Source organism: Eutrigla gurnardus (genome assembly GCF_963514095.1).
Source record: "Eutrigla gurnardus genome assembly, chromosome: 15".
Taxonomy (NCBI): Eukaryota; Metazoa; Chordata; class Actinopteri; order Perciformes; family Triglidae; genus Eutrigla; species Eutrigla gurnardus.
The window spans coordinates 20,958,515-20,978,564 of record NC_139938.1 but is presented as its reverse complement, the minus strand read 5'-3'; the positions used below and the strand labels follow the sequence as shown (position 1 = coordinate 20,978,564).

At 43.0% G+C, this 20,050-nt stretch overlaps 2 protein-coding genes across 4 annotated transcripts in view; one reads left to right on the top strand and one right to left on the bottom strand.

Annotated features, from left to right (window-relative positions):
• Nucleotides 1-6,742: 6,742 nt before the first annotated feature.
• Nucleotides 6,743-12,637, top strand: LOC311025824 (trafficking protein particle complex subunit 14-like). The gene is made up of 13 exons (XM_084028950.1): nucleotides 6,743-6,951; nucleotides 7,329-7,669; nucleotides 7,865-7,960; nucleotides 8,040-8,169; nucleotides 8,590-8,676; nucleotides 9,409-9,529; nucleotides 9,881-10,028; nucleotides 10,717-10,799; nucleotides 11,387-11,538; nucleotides 11,626-11,762; nucleotides 12,053-12,131; nucleotides 12,239-12,353; nucleotides 12,466-12,637. The coding sequence occupies exons 1-13, from the start codon at nucleotides 6,759-6,761 to the stop codon at nucleotides 12,620-12,622; spliced, it is 1,839 nt and encodes a 612-aa protein (XP_083885076.1). The 5' UTR covers nucleotides 6,743-6,758; the 3' UTR covers nucleotides 12,623-12,637.
• Nucleotides 12,638-13,353: 716 nt separating this feature from the next.
• LOC311025823 (polyunsaturated fatty acid lipoxygenase ALOX8) overlaps nucleotides 13,354-20,050 on the bottom strand; it is an 8,997-nt gene continuing 2,300 nt past the window's right edge. For 2 of the 3 annotated variants that reach the window (XM_084028948.1, XM_084028947.1), the window contains exons 5-15: nucleotides 19,689-19,778; nucleotides 19,498-19,613; nucleotides 18,690-18,862; nucleotides 18,460-18,603; nucleotides 17,878-18,081; nucleotides 17,392-17,478; nucleotides 17,121-17,290; nucleotides 16,845-16,960; nucleotides 16,659-16,759; nucleotides 16,004-16,174; nucleotides 13,354-14,212 (exon numbers count right to left, since the gene is read on the bottom strand). In XM_084028948.1, coding sequence (XP_083885074.1) covers nucleotides 14,033-14,212; nucleotides 16,004-16,174; nucleotides 16,659-16,759; nucleotides 16,845-16,960; nucleotides 17,121-17,290; nucleotides 17,392-17,478; nucleotides 17,878-18,081; nucleotides 18,460-18,603; nucleotides 18,690-18,862; nucleotides 19,498-19,613; nucleotides 19,689-19,778 — 1,552 coding nt within the window. In that variant the 3' untranslated portion in view covers nucleotides 13,354-14,032. Of the gene's footprint in view, nucleotides 14,213-14,235; nucleotides 14,864-15,959; nucleotides 16,175-16,658; nucleotides 16,760-16,844; nucleotides 16,961-17,120; nucleotides 17,291-17,391; nucleotides 17,479-17,877; nucleotides 18,082-18,459; nucleotides 18,604-18,689; nucleotides 18,863-19,497; nucleotides 19,614-19,688; nucleotides 19,779-20,050 lie in introns of those variants that run through there. The other variant, XM_084028949.1, reaches the window with a different exon arrangement.

Below are 20,050 nucleotides of genomic sequence, written 5' to 3'. Positions count from 1 at the left end.
AATATGAGCTTCACATGTTTTAAGTATTTACATAGTATATACCATATTTTAATGTGACCTCAACCCAAGATAATTACATGCAGGCTTATAAGAATAGAGAACTGTACCAGTTTTTGCATTTCTTTAAAATCTCATTGAAATGGTAGTTAGTCATCAATAACCACAAATTTTGGGTTAGAAGTGACACGAAAGCGCAGTACTTATTTTTAACTATTTGACCTATCATCAGACCCAGCTGTGGACAAAAGGCTGTTCCATCATTAATCTATTCCTACTTACCTGCAACCCACTTTCTCTAACCTGACGTATCTTTAATTTCAGGTTGTAGGAGATTAAAACACAGCAGTGAATAAAGATAAAGATCGGAGGAACCAGATACGTTTCCAGCAATATATACACTCACCGGCCACTTTATTAGGTACACCTGTCCAACTGCTCGTTAAAGTGTAAGACCAGCGAAAATGGACTCCATAGTCTTTTTCGCCATGAAAAAACATCAAATAAGCCATCCAGACATTTTTTTTCAGTGATTTGAAACGTCATCTTAGTGATAACATGCACAAAAAGGCACTTTATTTGTTTTAAAATATTGAAGTGGCATTATGTACAAAAACTGCACTTTAATTTTGTGTTTGTGTTTTGAAATGCCATGTGAGTTACAGCATGCATAAAAGTGCACTAATTTCTTGTTTTGAAATGTTGTCTCTGTGACAGTTTTGCAGAAAACCTGCACTTTCTGTTTTGAAATTACAATTTTATGTTTGTGCCACTCACTGTTTAATAAATACAGTTTTGTTAACTTTGACTTAGTTGTGATTTCCCCTTTTTTGTATGAAAGTTTAAAATTAGCATATATTAATGCAGTATGAACAAGAATATTTTAATGTAGACATATAGAATCATCATACTGGTGTGATTGTATGCATCAAAGTGTTAATTCAAGGCTAAGGCAAAATATCGAGAGATATATTGTGTTTCGTGACATGGCCTAAAAATATTGTAAAAGGCAATTTCGCCCAGCCCTAATACATCTATATTCATATATTAGGTCTCTGAACACTCTAGTTCATCAAATTCAGAGTCTGTCTTTTGATTTCCTATTATCTCTCCAAAAAGGGCAAATACATTTCCCCCAAAAATGTGGCAATTTGTTGTTGTAAAAAACTGTACATAATGCATCTTTGACAATGGGCCCGTGCAAATATTGCTCTCAAACCCCGGTTATGTGTTACTGTTAACTTGTATCTTCTAAGTTTTTGTCTCTGCTTATAGCTGTGTTTGCTGTTTGTGTCTGAGGTGGCTGCAGAGCTATTCTGGAAGGTGAGAGTTTTTTGTTTTTTTGCCCTTGTGTTTTCTTGTTTCTTGTATTTTTTAATGTTCTCTTATCTTTTGTAGTTGCAAATGTTATTTGTATTATTATGTGACTTGTTGCTGTGTTTGATGTACATAACTGTGTATGTGGTTTGTGTCTGTGATGTGGATGCAGAGTTTATCAATGTATTTTGGAGGGTGAGTGTTTTTTGCCACTTTTTGCCGTTTTCTTGTGGGTTTTTTATGTATTTTTGTAGATGTTGCACAATATGTTTCATTTGTATTATTCTCTGTATGGCATGTGCATTTTAAGGTAAAGCACATTGACTTTACCTGCTATAAAAGGTCCTAGAATGATAAATGTGACTTACCTTGCCTTGTAATGTGCTTTTATCATTTGCCCCAAAAAATCATTTGATTTTTAATGACATTACATTATTTACATTTCAATGTCAAATGAAACTAGACTTATATTGTATTGAAATACATTAAACAGTCCATCTGATTCTCTACCAACAAGAAAATAAACAAAACTATATGTATATATTGTATGTATATGTGAAGCATCTTAAAACCATCCTGGATGATTTCTAACCAGCTCATGGACTGAAAGCAACCACTGAGAGCTCACCTGAATGACTGCAGCTCCACCTGCCTCCAGTTACCTATCACTGCACCAGCTGCTGGTCCCACAATGTCCCTGGTGGATAACAGACATGTCAGATACATGTCACCTGCAACTCAACTAACACAAGCTAACTGACCACTGAACCATAAGAGACCCACATAGAGCAATTTATGTATTTTTGTTATCACAGGGGATCTTTAGGGGGAGATCCACATAGATCATAAATCAGTTTAGGGCTTGAAACATTATGATGGAAGCAGGACTTCAGACTGCAAATAAAATGTTATCGCAGCATGAAACGTCTTTTATATTTAAAAGATTATATATAGTATTGTTTTTTTTAACTTCAATCGCTGGAAGAGTTCAATAATAAAAGTGTCAAATTATATTTTTGCTCTTTTTGTGACTTGATATAAATCTAATTGATTTTAATAAATAAGCATATTGTCTCAATATTGAGCATAGGAATCAAAGACGACTCTAAATCACATCATGCCAGACCTTGTGGAATCAGCAAATAATTGTTGAATCGATAGAATATCGTATCGTGATATATTTATATATATATATAATTGTATATCTTTGATATCCTGCTTTAATGCCATTTTCAGGGTTCCTACACCTTTTCCAAAGTTAAATTCAAGCATTTCAAGGTGCATTTCCATGCTTTTCCAGCTGTGGTAAACTACATATTTGTATCAATCCAATCCTCATATTCAGTCTACTTAATATTGTACTTGTTCATCACATTAAATGAGATGTTATTGTCCTCTAAACAACCAACATGATGTTTGGAGACAGCTTTTTACAGAAGGACCACAAATGAAAGGAAAACTAATTCCACTAACAGATCCACAGAAATATAATCACCAACTATTTTCATCATCTGTTCATCATCAAAAGTCATTTTTCATGCAGAAATGTCAGATAATGCTATAATGCTAAATATATATGTCATCACATAGAACATACATTTCAAGCACTTTCAAGCACGGTCTTCTAAATCCAAGCACTTTTCAAACCTTGAAAAAAACACACTAAAATGCAAGTTTTTTCAGGGATTTCCCGCACTCGTACCAACCCTCAGTTTTATGTGAGTTTGTAAAGGTTTGCCTTGTTGAAATGTCCTGTACAAACAAACTTGTCTTGCCTTCCCAGCAAACATTTTCTCGACCTGCGTCTAGATGAAGACGTCTAATCGACGTTGCGTCACGTCGTGACTTTAATTCGACTGTTTTTCAACATCATAAAATAATATCATGGCAAATATGACCTAATTAAATATGCATTTTAGAGCGGTTTAACTGAATAAACACTGCCAAAAAACGTTTTCTCAACCTGCGTCTAGATGAAGACGTCCAATCGATGTCGCGTCACGACGTGACTTTAATTCGACTGTTTTTCGACATCATAAAATAATATCATGGCAAATATGACCTTATTAAATATGCATTTTAGAGAGGCTTAACTGAATAAACACTGCCAGAAAACATTTGCTCGACCTGCGTCTAGATGAAGACGTCCAATCGACGTCGCGTCACGACGTGACTTTAATTCAACTTTTTTTCGACATGATAACATTAGGGGGAATACGATCTCAAAGAAAACATATTTAACTGAAAAAACACTGTCAAGAATGATTTCCTCTATCTACTGCTGTGTCGAGATGCAGATATCCAATCATGTCGGGACGTCTGATTAACGTCGGGCAGGCAGGTTGATCTGACGTCTACCTGAGGGGCTGAAATGACCTTCATTTAGACGTTGTTTCAACGACATATCAACGCACGAATGTTAAAAACTATTCGAAATAATGGAAATATGTTCGTGAATTTAAGAAAATAATGTAGTATCATATTGGCAATGTGGGCTAAAATGTTTGTGATTCTAGCATCCATCTAGGAACTATTTTTCCTTGCGTAGTTAGCGCACCTAGCGGTTTCCTACGCATGCGCAAGAAGAACTTTGCAGCGTCAGTTGACGAGGAGGAGACACAGACACCTGTGAAAGGTGAGTTACTAAAAGTACTGTAATTTAAAATGAAACCGTGTTTGGTAAGACATTATACGTTTATCAGTTGCATGTTAGAGTTTTGATTTTGTTGCTGCATCGTGTATTGTTACAGATAGCTGTTTTTTTGTTGCTTTTATCCGTAACCGAGCGGCGGCTAGCAGCCGAGTTAGCTGCCGTGTGAAGCTAGCCCTGAGTTAGCTCACAGGCTACGTGAGGTGCTCGATGCTAAACCGAGCCGAACATCTGTGCAACTCTCGGTTTAGCATCGTTACAGAACCATAACACTTTAAGGGGCCGTCCAGACGGGCGAAAACGTTATTTTTTCTCCGTCTTCCTCGGCATTGTTTCAAGAATATTTGCATCTAGACGGATCCACCGAAAACGCTGTAGTTCATATGCCAGGCCTATAGGTGTCGCTTGACATACACCTAAAACGTGACGGAGAGACGGAGCATGCGCAGAAGGTTTTCGCTCTATAATTTGTTCTTGCCATCTATAAAGTGCATTTAACATCTGAATAGGCGCTCTGTAAAAATGTTTATTTTTTTCTTATGCCCTCTCTCCAGCTGCTGTGAAGAAATGGAGTCCAAAGGCCACAGATGCAGAAATAGAGAGTGTGATTCAGAACCACCTTAAACATGCCCCAGCAAGGAGTGGGGGCAAGGGGCAGACCCCCACAGGATTGCAATAAAAAGGAAGTCAATAAAACATTTGTTCCAATATACATGTTCGTTTTTTATTCCATTATTCAATATATAGATAACTCGTTACATATATCTGGTCCTGAATGCTGTCTTTTTTTTTTTTTTTTACCTGAGATTAGTCCATGTACTACTTGTATTTTACAGTATGGGTGAACATTACTCAAGTATTTTTTACTTTATCACAGGTGAGTTTATTTACTATGAAAGTTTTGACCAGGTTCACCATTCCTGTGATATTTTAAGCTTGCAAATGTGAAATTTGCTGGTGTTGTCTATTGGACTTTTTGACCTCTGCATTTTAAGGATTTTTTTGCTGAAATTGATAAGTTAATTTAAATAGTTGTAGATTAGAGCATTGAGAATTGCACATGTATACAGCACAAGAGCTGTGCTTGTCATGTATGGATGTGGTAATGCCACTTATGTAGGCACTAGTTGAAACTAGATTTAGGTAAACATATTTTTAAATGCAATACATTACATGTGTATTTTGACAAAGGTTGATATGCCGTCGAAACTATGTTGAAATGACTTCGGTCATGAGACCGACGTTGATTAGACGTCAAATAGACGTCACGTAGAGACGTGGAAAAGTCGTCTATACGACGTAATAATGACATAGATTGAAGTAGCCTGCTCTGTGAGCCGTTGATATGTCGTCGAAACGACGTGAATTGATGCCGTCGAAGAGCCATCGAAATCCGACGTCAGAAAAACTTTCATTTCAGCACCTCAGAAGTCGAATCGACCTGCCTGACCGACGTTGATTAGACGTCAAATAGACGTAAAAATGTTTGCTGGGTTGGCGACAGCAGCTAGCGTACAGAAGCAAGTTGGCTTAAAGATATATGTGATCTAGTGTTAGCTTAACTTAAATCAGTTGTACATGTCACGGTCTTACTCACATTTTTACTCTTCGCCAAAATCACGTGTTGTCCTCCGTTTTCGGTTACGAGTTGAGAATGTACCGATGAACGTTGGCTGCTACCTTGTTTCGAGCTAACGTTGTTCTAGCAGTTTCTTTCTAGAACAAAACGGCTGCGTTGACGTAAAACGGTGGTTCGCGGGGTTTCTCCGATCAATCACAAAGCTTTTTTTTAACAACTTTATTGACAACAAAAGTATACACAGGATTGAATACAGTTCGCTGAGATAAGTGTATACAACATTAATACACAACCAAACCATCATAAATACCCCAGGGGTTGACAGCAAGATAGAGAAGAAAAAAAACATACATTTAAACAAATATTTTGTAAAGCTTACAAAGATCATATTCTTAAACAGCTTTTTTATTCTCACAATCACAGAGGGAGGATATACAGTATATTGACCAACATATGCAGACAGTTCCAGGAAGTTTGGCCTCCTACCAGAAAATTTAGACTTATGTATGTAAAATTTGGATAAAATAATTAACAAATTAACCATATAAAACTGAGAATTTAGTTTTTTATTACATTCAGTGTAGCCAAACAAAATATTTTTCCAGCATAAATTAAACTGGGGGTAAATATGATCACTGATAAAGCGTGCCAGTCTGCTCCAAAGTTGTCTGGTGTGTGGGATCAATCTCAAAGCTCAGTCTCGCGACTGCCGTCAATGTGACATCGAAAGAACGACCGCAAAAATGACAAGTCGTCGAGCGACTCCCTCTGAACCAACCGCCAGGAACGACCTCCACTTGCCAGATGAGCAGCCCCCCCTAAACATACATATACATACATATATATATATATATATATATATATATATATATATATATATATATATATATATATATATATATATAATTATTATTATTATTTATTATATATTTATATTATTTATATTTAATATATATATAGGCCTATTAAATATTAAGTATAAATGTATTAAAATATAAAAGTCTAAGACCAGCCTCAAAACTGTATTATTATATCAATCATACATTTTTTCTCCATGTTTAGGCCTGTGATGTGCCACTACGGGGCGCAATGGTCTAGTTTGTTGTCTGTGATGGTGCGTTTATTGTGAAAGGGAAGACAGGAAGTGTGTGTTTGATCGTCTCTGTGCGTGGAGGACTCCGGTCCGTGCTCGCTCAGCCTCCTCCGGTCGTCGCCATGGTGCAGATGATGGAGTCGCAGTGCGAGTATTTCATGTATTTCCCGGCGGTGCCCATCACGGACCTGTCGGACCCGGCCCGCTACCGAACACTGCCCCGCCGGAGTCACCTCTACCTGGGCGAGACGGTCCGCTTCCTCCTGGTGCTGCGCTGCAGGGACGCTGGAGCGACGCCGCCCGAGCACGGCCCCGGTGAGGAAGGGGGGGGGGGAGGATACCGGCTCTGGATGGAAGGGAGGAGGGACAAAGGACAAATACAGACCGATATATACTATATATATATATATATATATATATATATATATATATATATATATATATATATATACATACATATATATCCAACCTTCACAGTGTTTTAGCCCTCATTTGGTCCAACATTGTATATAAACACTATACAATGTTGGACCAAATGAGGGCTAAAACACTGTAAAAGGTTAGCCCAAACCAGGGCTAAAACACTGTAAAAGGTTTAACAAAACCAAGGCTAAAACACTGTAAAAGGTTAGCCCAAACCAGGGCTAAAATACTGTGAACCGTTGGACCAAACACGGGCTATTTTTGAACAGGGGATGTTGATGGATCTGCAGCCGCTTTTGGGACGGAGTCAGCCAGCAGCCGGGCGTGGAGGGAGCTGGCCGGCTCTCTGTGCGCCGTGGCCAGTGTGAGTCCAGGTGAAAGTAGCCGCCATCGAGGCAACCATCACCAGCATCACCACGACTACCAGAGCAGTGGGGACGAAGCCAACGAGGACGGCGAGGAGGACTACATCGCGGCGGCAGAGGCGGCAATTGTGGCGCTTGGCAGCAGGGTGGACTCCCGGTGTCGGAGCTTCAGGGACTGCAAGCCGCTGCTCATCCACAACTCCTCTGGGACGGCAGCGAGGGAGTTCCGCAGGGCACCTGTTCAGGTACGGGAGCGTTTGTGGTGTTGAAGGACCAGAGGTGAGAGCAGCAAGTTCAGTAAATATAAAAAAAATGTTGCTGTTGTTACAGCACGCAACTTTTGTATGAACTGTGATACTCATGGTCCCGGGAGGATGAATCCTCATGAGTTTGAATGAATGAAATATCTCAACACCTGCTTCTCATCTGCCTGTCTCTAGTCTCCTCTGGACGAACCGGTGGTTTTGACGGATGAAGTGATCTTCCCCCTCACCGTGTCTCTGGACAAACTCCCCGTCAGCACCCTGAAAGTCAAGGTCAGGAGGAGCATCTGCCTGTCTGTCTGTTTGTCTGTCTGTCCAGTCCACCAGGAACCAGGTGTGTTTCTGTGTTCAGGTGATGGTCACGGTGTGGAAGAAGGAGGCGGAGAAAGCAGAGGTGCAGGAACTCGGCTACCTGAGCGTCCTGCAGCAACAAGAGCCGACGCACACCTTCAGGCACGACCTGAACACCTTCAAGGCTCAGGGTACGACACGGTCACACTCGCCACGGGATGATCCACATCCGAGCCCCAAATCCTTTTATCTGTCAAACCAAGTGTTAACCCCTCGGACGTCTTTCATTTCAAACACTGAAATTTTGGACGCAGCGATCGTTTTCGGTTGCACATGTGCATCTTGTTGTTCCTGCGTTGCGTAACTGATAAATGATACGATGACCAAACATTCTCGGCTGCGGTTCAGAGACGGATATCTGAACAGCTAATCGCTAAACAATGAATCGTTTCAGTAAATTTTCCAAACCAGAAGAGTGAAAAAATGCTTCTCGTGATTGTCATCTATAATCGTTGACTGAATATTTTGGTGTTTTGGACAAACGTTTGATGTTCGTGTTTCAGACTGAATGATTAACGTGATCTGTGTTTTCACAAACCTCCGGTCCACAGTCAGCACCACGCTGACCGTCCTGCCGCCTCCCACCGTCCGCTGTAAGCAGATGACCGTCTCCGGGCGCCACCTCGCCGTCCTCAAAGGTCGGACATCTCCATCTCTTAAACGTCATTATGGGATTCTGGTTAGGCCAGTAAATTATAATCACTATATACAGTATATATATATATATATATATATATATATATATATATATATATATATATATATATATATATATACATTAATAGATATGTACTTTAGCTTCAGCTGCTGTCAAAGTAGATGTTTTATATTTGTGATGTGTCGCGTGGTTGTATGAGGTACTTCTACGTAATCACAGTAGTATTAATACAGTAGTAATACTACAGTAATATTCATACAGTAGTATTACTTCTACTGTAGTAGTAATACAGTAAGTAGTAAATTATATATATATATATATATATATATATATTATTATTATTATTATTATTATTATTACAGCAGTATTGCAACCAGCATTGGAGCAAACCAAGGTATGTTTCCACCTCTTTCCCAGCTTCTCTGACGGGGAACTGAAGCCGTTATCTGAACTCACCACAGACTCCTTTGACAAAAACACTGATTTTACATACAGGAAGGAGCGGGGCTTAGCATCTCCGTGGAGAAGAGCCTCATCCAACCCCACGTCCTCTTTTTCCCTGAATCCGTTTGAATCCGGTGATCTGTGGAAATGATGCCACAATTTAAAGATGATAATAATTAGTTTAAGTGTGTATTTTAATCGTTTTTAATCAGTTGAGTTACGTAGCCCCGACTATCAAGGTCTGACCTCGTGGTGTTCGTCCTCTCAGTGTTGAACGAGTCGTCTCAGGAGGAGCTGAGTGTTCGGGATGTTCGGATTCTACCGAACCTCAACGCCTCCTACCTTCCCATGATGCCCGATGGCTCCGTGCTGCTGGTGGACAACGTGTGGTGAGTCCAGGGACAGGAAGTCGACCTGTGGGTCCCATCTGTAGGCTGCATGTAGTTCTATCAGTAAATGTGCACCACAAGTACTTCTGCATGTATTTACTTTTACTTCAGCACAACCTGTACTTGTATTGGAGTATTTTCACAGTGTTGTAAAGTACTTTTACTTGCAATGGAGTATTTTCACAGTGTGTATTAGTACTTTTACTGCAGTAAAGCATCTGAATACTTCTTGTAGCACTGGTACTGTTGCTACGTTATTCGCATGATAAAATGTTTCTTTTACTTGAGAGTTTATCGTGTTGTGTTCAGGGACCCTCTGTAAAACTCATTGTTTCCTCTCCGGCTCTGCAGCCACCAGTCAGGAGAGGTCGGCATGGCGTCCTTCTGCAGGGTGGACAGCGTGGCCTCCCGCCTTCCCAGCATGCTCAGCGCTTTGGAGGAGCACGACTTCCTGTTCCAGCTGCACCTGAACGACATGCCACAGGACGACTCCAATGAGGTCGGCGTGTTTTTAACCGATCTTTAATGTTCCTCTATATAACTGACCTTTCATGTTCCTCTCATCACTGATTATTATTATTATTTTACAGTTTAATTGTGATCAATTTTAGTGTTTTGGTCTCCTTATTGATGCCTTAACAATAAATTCATGAATGGTTAAGCAAAGGTTTCAGTGGAGCTGAAACTTCTCCATTGCGACGTATTTCTGAGTGAAACAGGAGGCGGGACTTAACGTTGGGAGGAATCTGATTCGATGAGCTCACAACCTTCTCAAGGTCTCTACTCATAAAAGTTCAGTTGAAACGGTCAGTATTTACTGACGCAGCATATTTTGATTTCCAGGACGAAGAAAATAGTGGATTTGGACAAAAATAAAATAATTTGTCATTTTATTGTCATTTTTTTCAGCATATTTTGTTAAATATGTGATCTGAAAATTTAAATCCATCTTGACTTCAAATATGTTTTAAAAAAATCCATAAATCCTCCAAAACATGATTAAGCAGCATTTCTGAGTTCAAAGCATCAACTCAAAGGAAACTTCTTTGTCTCCAGGTGGTTTCACTACAGGAAACATAATAAAAATATTATATTTAAGAAGAATCATCGGACTGAGGTTTGACTCGACGGCTTCAGCTTCAACATTTCTTTTCATTTAATCAGGAATTTGTGTTTTATGTTTCTAGGGGCTGGAGGTTCCTCTGGTCGCCGTGCTGCAGTGGTCAACTCCCAAGATGCCTTTCACCAACTGTATCTACACCCACTACAGGTACGGACGTCATCACACGGCTGTAGAAGAAACCTGGAACCTCGAGGTGGTGACTCATTGATTTCAATGTCTCGACCTCCAATTTATATAATTCAGATCGACCCGGCTCCTCGGAGTCAATGGTGGGCACAAACAGGACTCAAGACCCTGACTCAACCAGACCTAAACCTCCATCTCTGAGAAGTGAAGCCAAAGCTGAAGTGACTTAAAACTGCATTCTCTCTGCGAGCTACCAGGGGGCGACCCCTCTCTGATTGTATAGAAGTCTGAGAAAATGGTCCTACTTCTCTCTTGATGTATTATCTCAGTAAACATTGTAAACATAAGTTTATGGTCTCAATATCTAGTTTTAATCTTCTTCAATCCAGCATGATGTTCATTTAGTACATTATGGTCCATTTAGAGTCCAACAGACCAGAAAGCAGTGGTTGCTTTAGGGGGCGGGGCTTACCTGCTGATTGACAGGTCGCTACTACCAATGCTAGTTAGCTACTAAGATGACTTGAAGTTAACCTTGAACATTATAAACATGAGTTTGCTTGACCTACAACGTTCTGGTTGACGTTGATGTGTCCGTCCTCTCTCAGGTTGCCGAGTATCCGTCTGGACCGTCCTCGCTTCGTCATGACCGCCAGCTGTCCGAGCACCGTCAGGGTGAAGGAACACTTCAAGGTCAAATACGTTCTGCTCAACAACCTGCAGGATTTCCTGGCGGTCCGGCTGGTCTGGACTCCAGAAGGTGGGTGTGCCGCCCCCCACCCCCTCACTTGATTTCAGAGACTCGAGATCTTCCGGTGAGTGATTAAATAGTAACCCGTGTGTTCAGGTCGCGGTCACAGTGACGAGGCGTCGCTGGCCGCCGTCGTCTGTCACACTCCTCTCAGTAACCTCGGACACTGTCGGAAAGGCAGCACCCTGTCCTTCAGCGTGGCCTTCCAGATCCTCAGACCAGGACTCTACGAGGTACGTCCACGGACGAGTTTGAATACAGCTAGCAGTCGGCTAGTTACCTAGCTAGCTTGCTAATTTCCCTTTAATGCTCTCTCTATCCCCCTCTCCCTCTCTCCCCCTCTCCCTCCCTCTCTCTCTTCCTCCCCTCTCTCTCTCCCCCTCCCTCCCTCCCTCTCTCTCTCCCTCCCTCTATCCCTCCCTCTCCCTCTCTCCCCCTCCCTCTCTCCCCCCTCCCTCCCTCTCTCTCTCACTCCCTCTCTCCCTCCCTCCCTCTCTCCCCCTCCCTCCCCTCCTTCTCTCAGCTGAGTCAGCATATGAAGCTGAAGCTCCAGTTCACTGCCTCGGTGTCCAACCCTCCGCCTGATGCTCGGCCGCTGTCACGTAAGGAAACTAAGCCGCTTCACCGGAATCGACCCACCGAGCTTTAGATCACATCCTTCAGTTTCGCTGAGTGTGAACGGGTTGAACGCGTCTTCTTCTCCCACCAGGTAAAAACAGCCCATCTAGCCCGGCGTTCCGGGACCTGCTGGACCGGCACCAGGCCAGTTTGGGTCGGTCCCAGTCCTTCTCCCACCAGCAGCCGTCCCGGTCCCACATCATGAGGTCCGCGGTCACAGACTTTTATTCCTTTCTATTCATGGATGAATCATTCCTTTTAGGTTTGACCTGTGTGTGTGTGTGTGTGTGTGTGTGTTTGTGTGTGTGTGTTTGTCAGGACGGGCAGTGCCATGGAGCGGCGGGCCATCACTCCTCCCGTCGGCTCTCCGGTCGGTCGGCCTCTTTATCTGCCGCCGCAGGACAAATCTCTGCTGTCGCTGGACAAGATCGCCAAGAGGGAGTGTAAAGTCCTGGTGGTGGACCCTGCCAGCTAAGAGACAAGGAGGCAAGGAGGCAAGGAAGCAAGGAGGCAAGGAGACAAGACCGAAAGACATGGAAGGAGAAGGAAGCAGGGAGGACAGCAAAACCAGAAAAGGAAACATAAAAACTGAAATGTGACATTTAATTGAAGGTTTAACAGAAACACAAGCTACTTCCTCGAGTATTTGTCAGGAAACATTTTCATTTAAATGGCAACACGAAGAAGAAGAAGAAGCAGAAGCAGAGCCATGAAGAAGAAAGAGACTTAGATGAACAAACACTGAAAATGTTCTATTTTACTGTATTATCAGGTGTCTGTGTTATTGAAAGAGTTTATTCCAGTGTTATGATCGGGCTGTAACCTTCAATGTGATAGAACAAGGTAACACACAGCTCTCTCAGTACTTTACAAAGCTGTTCCAGACTGAACAACCATTATGGGATGAATTGTGATGAAACGTGGTTCGTCGTTCTGGATGAACTGTAATAACTTTATTGATCCTCAACGCGTGAATGTGTCCAATACTTTGGTTTATGACCAAATATGTGCAGAACTGAAGGCGTTCCATCAGCTTCAGCACTGATTCTGTTTTTCCTTCAGTCACTTTATAGTTAAATGCCTGCAGAGCAGAAACTCCCCATTCTAATATTCTTCCATAATGTGGTGATGTCACCAGGTACCTCATTAGCATAATACCCGCCCAGCCACTAGTTAGCCCCGCCTCTTCAACGGAGCTAAATGTCCTTCATCTGGACATCTAGAGGAAGAGGAGCTGAAGAACAGACTGGGCTTTTTGGGAGGGAGGAGCACAACCTAAAGCATTCTGACTCTAAATGGACCATAATGTACTAAATGAACATCATGCTGGATTGAAGAAGACTTGAAACTAGAGATCGAGACATAAACTCATGTTTACAATGTTTACTGAGATAATACATCAAGAGAGAAGTAGGACCATTTTCTCATACACTTCTATACAACCAGAGAGGAGTTGCCCCCTGGTGGCCAGCAGAAAGAAGTAGGCTCATTTTCTCACTTCTATACAACCAGAGAGGAGTTGCCCCCTGGTGGCCAGCAGAAAGAAGTAGGCTCATTTTCTCACTTCTATACAACCAGAGATTGTATAGAACTACAAATTATTTCCCAAACGGGCTGCTGTGTATCACAAGTCTGATTGTGTTCCAGTTTATTATTTATTTAAGTTTAAGTAACAATAAAACTCTGGAAAAAAACATTATCAATCATTCAAATAATTATTACAGAAATGAAACGTCGACTTCTCAAATCGGTGGTGTTTCTAGTCACAACATAAAAAGAAAATCTGATCCGACGGAGAACACAAGGTTCAATATTAAACTTATTAACCAGGAATTAAATTGATATTGACAAAGGATGACGGTTGTGACATAAATATATTTCATATTTAAATGGCCACACTGTTCTCGATGCGTCTGGGACAGAGGTACGGGTACGGCAGCTCAAGGTGGCTGTTGCGCTCTGCGATGTCATCAGAAATGGCCGTGAGTTCGGCCTGCACGTCCTCTACCAGCCTGCGGTGGGCGTCGCCCCTGAAAACTGCCTCCTTGTAATGGCACAGAGGAACCTGCAGGGGGAGACACACACACACACACACACTTCACTGTCATTCACAAACGTCTTGTTGGTAAATGTGAATAAAGCTTGTTAGCATGCTAAAATGTAGCATGTTAGCATGCTACATTAGCGTTGTCATGTTTGCTGCCACTGTTCATTCTAAGATAATATAACATAATTTTTTATCGATCTCAACAGGGAAACTTTGCAAAGGCAGAAAATGAATTATAATATAGTATAACAATAAAACTTAATATTTGTGTGTATTAATAGAGGAATATATAAATATAAAGTATAATAATAAGTTATAAAGTAGTATATATGATGTAAAACGAAGTAATATAATATAACTATGATGTAGTAAAGGTGTAGTGTAATATTTAATAAATGTAGAAAGTTAATTATTGCGATTACATTTTTGATGAAAATATGCTAAAATAGAATTATTAGAATAAAAATGTTGCAGTTAGTTATAAATGCAACCTGATTATATTTGTTTGTAATATTTGATGTTATTTAATTTGTTCTCTGAAAATTATACATTATTATATATAATATTAATTAAAAAAAAATTCAATTTAAAACACCAAATTACACAGAAATTAAAAATAGTGCAGATGTTTTGTTTGACAGCTGAGCCCTCCAGGCCACCGTAGACCCGCTTTAAGCCCTGATTATGCTTGGAGACCGTGATGGTTCTGCGTTGGGTTTACGTGTCGAAATGCAATTCAATGCCACACCGTTAAAGGGCGCTATGTTTTTTGTAAAGACTGACCGACCGACCGAGACTCTTGACGTATATCGTCGTTGCTTCGTTATAGCCTATTTGTTTACTTTCCGGCTTTAAACATCCACTATTTTTCTGAACTTGGTGTTTTATTTCTTTGTGCAAAAGCGACAAGGTGCAAACAATAAAACGAGGTGCAAACAATAAAAGTAGCCTATTAAAAGTTTAAATGGCGGTGTTTATGAGTGGAAACCGGATAGCGGTCTCCAGCGGATGTAGTTAGCGGACCAATCACAGCCAATGCCGCTGCGTTGGTGTTGCGTCGCCTCGACGCGCGTCTAGGATTTTTGGGAGGTACACGTCAGGCCCTTGCGTTGGACGTAAGGGGGGTCCGCAAGGACGTAAAGGCTGAGTTATGCTTCCGCGTCGACACAACGCAAGGGGGCTTGCGGACCCCTTACGTCCTTGCGGACCCCTTACGTCCTTGCGGACCCCCCTTACGTCCAACGCAAGGGCCTGACGTGTACCTCCCAAAAATCCTAGACGCGCGTCGATTGGCTGTGATTGGTCCGCTAACTACATCCGCTGGAGACCGCTATCCGGTTTCCACTCATAAACACCGCCATTTAAACTTTAAATAGGCTACTTTTATTGTTTGCACCTCGTTTTATTGTTTGCACCTTGTCGCTTTTGCACAAAGAAATAAAACACCAAGTTCTGAAAAATTGTGGACGTTTAAAGCCGGAAAGTAAACAAATAGGCTATAACGAGGCTAACGACGATATACGTCAAGAGTCTCGGTCGGTCGGTCATTCTTTACAAAAAACATAGCGCCGTTTTTACCGGTGTGGCATTGAATTGCATTTCGACACGTAAACCCAACGCAGAACCATCACGGTCTCCAAGCAACTGCGTGGCCGTTGCGTGGCCGTTGCGTGGCCATTGCGTGATCACTACGCGGAAGCATAATCAGGCCTTAAGGGGTCCGCAAGCCCCCTTGCGTTGTGTCGATGCGGAAGCATAATTCAGCCTTTACGAGGCGTGTTTTCATCGCGGATTCCGGCGGAGCCTCACAAAGTTGACGGCGGGCTGCGACAGCAGCGTCAGCGCCATCAGGATGCGACTGCTGGAGTTGACGTCCGGCAGGAAAGATATGACGTCGTCCTCGGTTACCAAACCTTTGGCCTGCGGAGGAGGACGGCACATGGAGGCGGGGCAGTTCGGCATCCAGAGAGCGAAGTCCAGCTGAGGACATGAAACAGAAAAGCTGAATACTCCGGTAGAGGGTCAATATCCTATCAAAAAAAAAGTCAAGATTAAAGTCGTACATTTACCAGAAAAATTCTCTCTGAGATTTTAACGATGGTGTAAAATATTCAGGCAATATTCAGAGAAAAATAGTGGCAAATTTTTACTTTATTACGATGCTAACAAGCGGCATCTATGCTAGCTAACGTCCCATGAATGTACATCTATGTTTCTAATGAATCCATCCTAACATGTGACAATGCCTCGTTAAGGTCCTTAGGGTGATGATGTTGATGGTTATTGTTGGTTTTATTTATATGAGGCCATGTTTTCATCTTATGGGTGTTTATTGATCGGTGCGAGCAAAGATGCTAGCGGTAGCTTTCACTTGTCATAGAAACCGCAAGCATCTGGTGTCAGTGGAACCAAGCAACTTGTTTATAACAGCTATATATATTAAAAATCGGACTGGGACGCCCACCTGGGAGAAGTTAACGGCAGCATGAAGAGCCGAACACGAGAAGATGATCATGGTCACCAGCCGGGACACTTCTGGTCTGGTCTGGAGGGACGGAGGGAAACCTGCAAGACCACAGGGGAGACGGATTCTGGATCAGCTGGTCTGATACACACACACAAACACACACACACACACACACACACACACCTGCCTGGTGGCCGAAGCCGTATGTGTTGATGTCAGTGATCCAGTGTTGCAGCTCAGCATCTTGCTGCACATCAGTGTCGCCATGGTAATAAAGCTCCACCCAGCCGACCACAAACCTGCACAAACACACGTTGGGGTTCAGCTCGAAAATAAAATATTTTTTTTTGAAAACCAAATGTGAAGCATCAGCTAGCAGCAACCAATCATATGCCCGACGTGACCTCGTAACCCCTAAATCCTGCGTCTGGTCTGACCCCCCGAGCTGGACTTTTGTACCTTTGCAGGGCCTCCCAGACTCTCAGAGCGTCCTGGGCGTAGTAGCTATGCGGCAGCTTGTCCACGCCGCGCTGTTTCAGGTCATCAGGAACGCACAGAGACCCGTAACGGATCCTGTGGGATGACCGGGAGAGGAGGACCGGCAACGCCTCGAGACCAGAACCCGACGCCTGGGGGTGGAGACCAACACAAGGACAGATGACTGCACCACACCGGCCTGCTTCACCCCTCCCTGTTTAACACTGTCAACTGTCAACAGCTGATGGCGAACCTTATCGAACACGCCGTTCGCTGCCAGCAGTGTTGCCCGGGCCTGGAAGTTGATCTGCAGCGACGTCCTGACATGTGGCATCAGCAGCTGCCCATGGAAACAGCCAATCAGAGAAGGGTTTCAGGAAAAATCAATGGATTTAAATGAACCACATGTTAATGCGGGAGGCTGCTGGGAAGGAAGAGGTAGAGCAGTCAAACGAATCCTCTTTAAACCGACTATAAGATTATCCTGTTACCACATGTTTTTGAGCAGAATCAAACATATTTTAGTTGAATTATGATCAAACTGTTGTCTATTTCCACATCCAGCAGACCAGCGTGATGATTCATCAGGAGTCAGCGTAAGTCCAGTGTCATCAGCAAATACAGTAGCATCATACATTCAATGTCGACTGAAACTAAATATGTTTCATATCATATCAGTCAATAAAACCTAAATTAAAATGGTGCGAGCGTCTTGGGTTATACGCAATCCGATCAGCACCTGGTGAAGTGGGTGTGGCTCTGGAAGCTGTCGCAGCGTGGCCACGCAGCACAGCTCGCCCAGCATGTGGCTCCTCAGGTAGTGGGAGGCCAACTGGTGGCAATGGAAGTCTGCACTGCGGACCCAGATCTTAGCCAGCAGCCAATCACTGGCGGTGTCCGAGGGCAGGAAGACGGGGTTCTCGGGCCCGGGAGTCTGCTGCAGCTGGACAGGAACATAATAATGTAGCAACGTAGCACAGCAATGTAGCACAGCAATGTAGTACAACAACATAATGCAACAATGTTGCACTTAGCTTAGCATTGTATCAAAGCAATGATTACAAAGGACTGTTAAACATGGAACTTTAGGCTGCACTACACATTATTATTGAACGCTTTAATGAGCAACATTATATGATATGTAATAGGGTGTCCCTCCACTGGGTCTCTATAGGCCTTGGGGGGGGGTCCCTCCACCGTGTCTCTATAGGCCTCAGGGCTCCCTCTGTCTCTATAGGCCTTGGGGGTCCTTGGCCTGAAAACCTTGAAGACCTCTAATTGAAACAATAGTGATAATACAACGTGCTCTGGATCACAACACCTGGATAGCGATGGGGACCAGCTGCCCCTGCTGGTTCAGGTGGAGAAGGCACAGTGGGGCGGCTATATACGTCTGCTTCCCGTTGATCACGTTGGCCGGGACGCCGTCCAAAACCTCGTAGTCCAGCAGGTAGATGGTCCCACTCTGTCACGGCACAACACATGAAGTCAGGCAGCCGCACTGAAGGGCACAGCTGGAAACAGCTGGAAGTCAGAGGACGGCATGCACACCTCCAGCTCCCGCTCGAGGGAGGAGCCTCCGGACAGGAAGGGGCGGAGCATGTCAGAGGTGACGTGTAGGTTTGGAGGAAGGAGGCGGGTCTGACGCAGCAGAAGGGGGTTGCAGCCGTTCAGACACTGGTAGCCAAAATACCAGTCCTCCATCCAGTGATCCTTAATGAACCCTGAGAGAGAAAAGTAGACAAGTTGTGTTCAGACAGCGACTGGTCGTCACCAGCAATGACCAGACCAGACTATGTGGAGGAACCAGAGACTGTCTGTGGTTCTCCCAGAGGTCTAGATAGTAGCTCACATTAGTCCATAGACCAGAGCAGACTATGTGGAGGAACCAGAGACTGTCTGTGGTTTAGTTTAGTTGTTTAGTTCCTGTCACTACTTTAAGTTATAAAGTGAAGACGCAGGCTGTAACACGTCTGTTGAGTTTGCTCATGAGAAAGAAACCCTTTTTGATCGCTAACGTACGTCTAACAAGGTTGAAGATTTTGAGCAACTTAAGCAGTTGATGGAGGACTTTAAAAATGGTCTACCTGAGTGTCAACTTATTTGAATGAACATTCTTCAAAGGTGTTGTTCTTGTTGAATGAAGATGCAGCTATTTCTGGTTTGTTTGAAATGTTAAATAAAATATTCTTTTGGCATCACTTTAACTTGTATTGGTTGGACCTTTCTTGACCTACTTAATTCTGGGTACCCCTATTTGTGGTAAACGTGGGTCTTGCTAGATCCAGTGGATCCAGTGAATCCAGCTTGGTGAGAACCACCGAGTCATGAACCCAGACAGTTTGAGTGTGTTTCTTACTGGCCGTGGTCTTCTGGTGACTGCTGTGGGCGAAAAACGTCTCCAGCTGGGTGAAACTGGTCCAGGCCTCCGCTCGGCCGGCGAAGCCTTTCAGGTAGTGCATGTTGGCGGCCGAACTGAGGACAAAGGAACAAACTCGACTCAGACTCTTGGCCAGACTTCAGTCTCAACGTGCACTAACTGGACTTCACCTCTTGTGCGTGTAGCTGAGGTTCGGTCCGAGTTCAGTCAGACCGCTCAGGTCGGCGCACTGCGGAGCGCCATCGACGAACGTCCGCCATCTGTGAAGACGTTGTGAGAAGAAAGGTGGTCGCAGCCGGTCATTCAACTATACACGTTCTCACAGATTCTGGGTTCAACTGGTTAGGAAGTTAGATTCACACTGGTTCCACCACAGAACCAGGAGGTTTGGATTTGGGATTATTACAGAGAATACATTTTTCTGATCCGTGTATTGGGAAAGTGGGACTTTCAAATTAACGTGCTAATCACAGCTTCGTATTTTTCAAACATACGTGAGTTTGTCGAGATCCCAAATGTCCGTTTTGCTGTT

What these genes read in the sequence shown, in the direction of transcription:
- LOC311025824 (XM_084028950.1), top strand. Translation starts at nt 6,759, where the DNA reads ATGGTGCAGATGATGGAGTCGCAGTGCGAGTATTTCATGTATTTCCCG. An exon ending in GAACACCTTCAAGGCTCAGG is followed by an intron (nt 8,170 to 8,589) that starts GTACGACACGGT and finishes TCCGGTCCACAG; the next exon opens with TCAGCACCACGCTGACCGTC. An exon ending in CTGCTGGTGGACAACGTGTG is followed by an intron (nt 9,530 to 9,880) that starts GTGAGTCCAGGG and finishes CCGGCTCTGCAG; the next exon opens with CCACCAGTCAGGAGAGGTCG.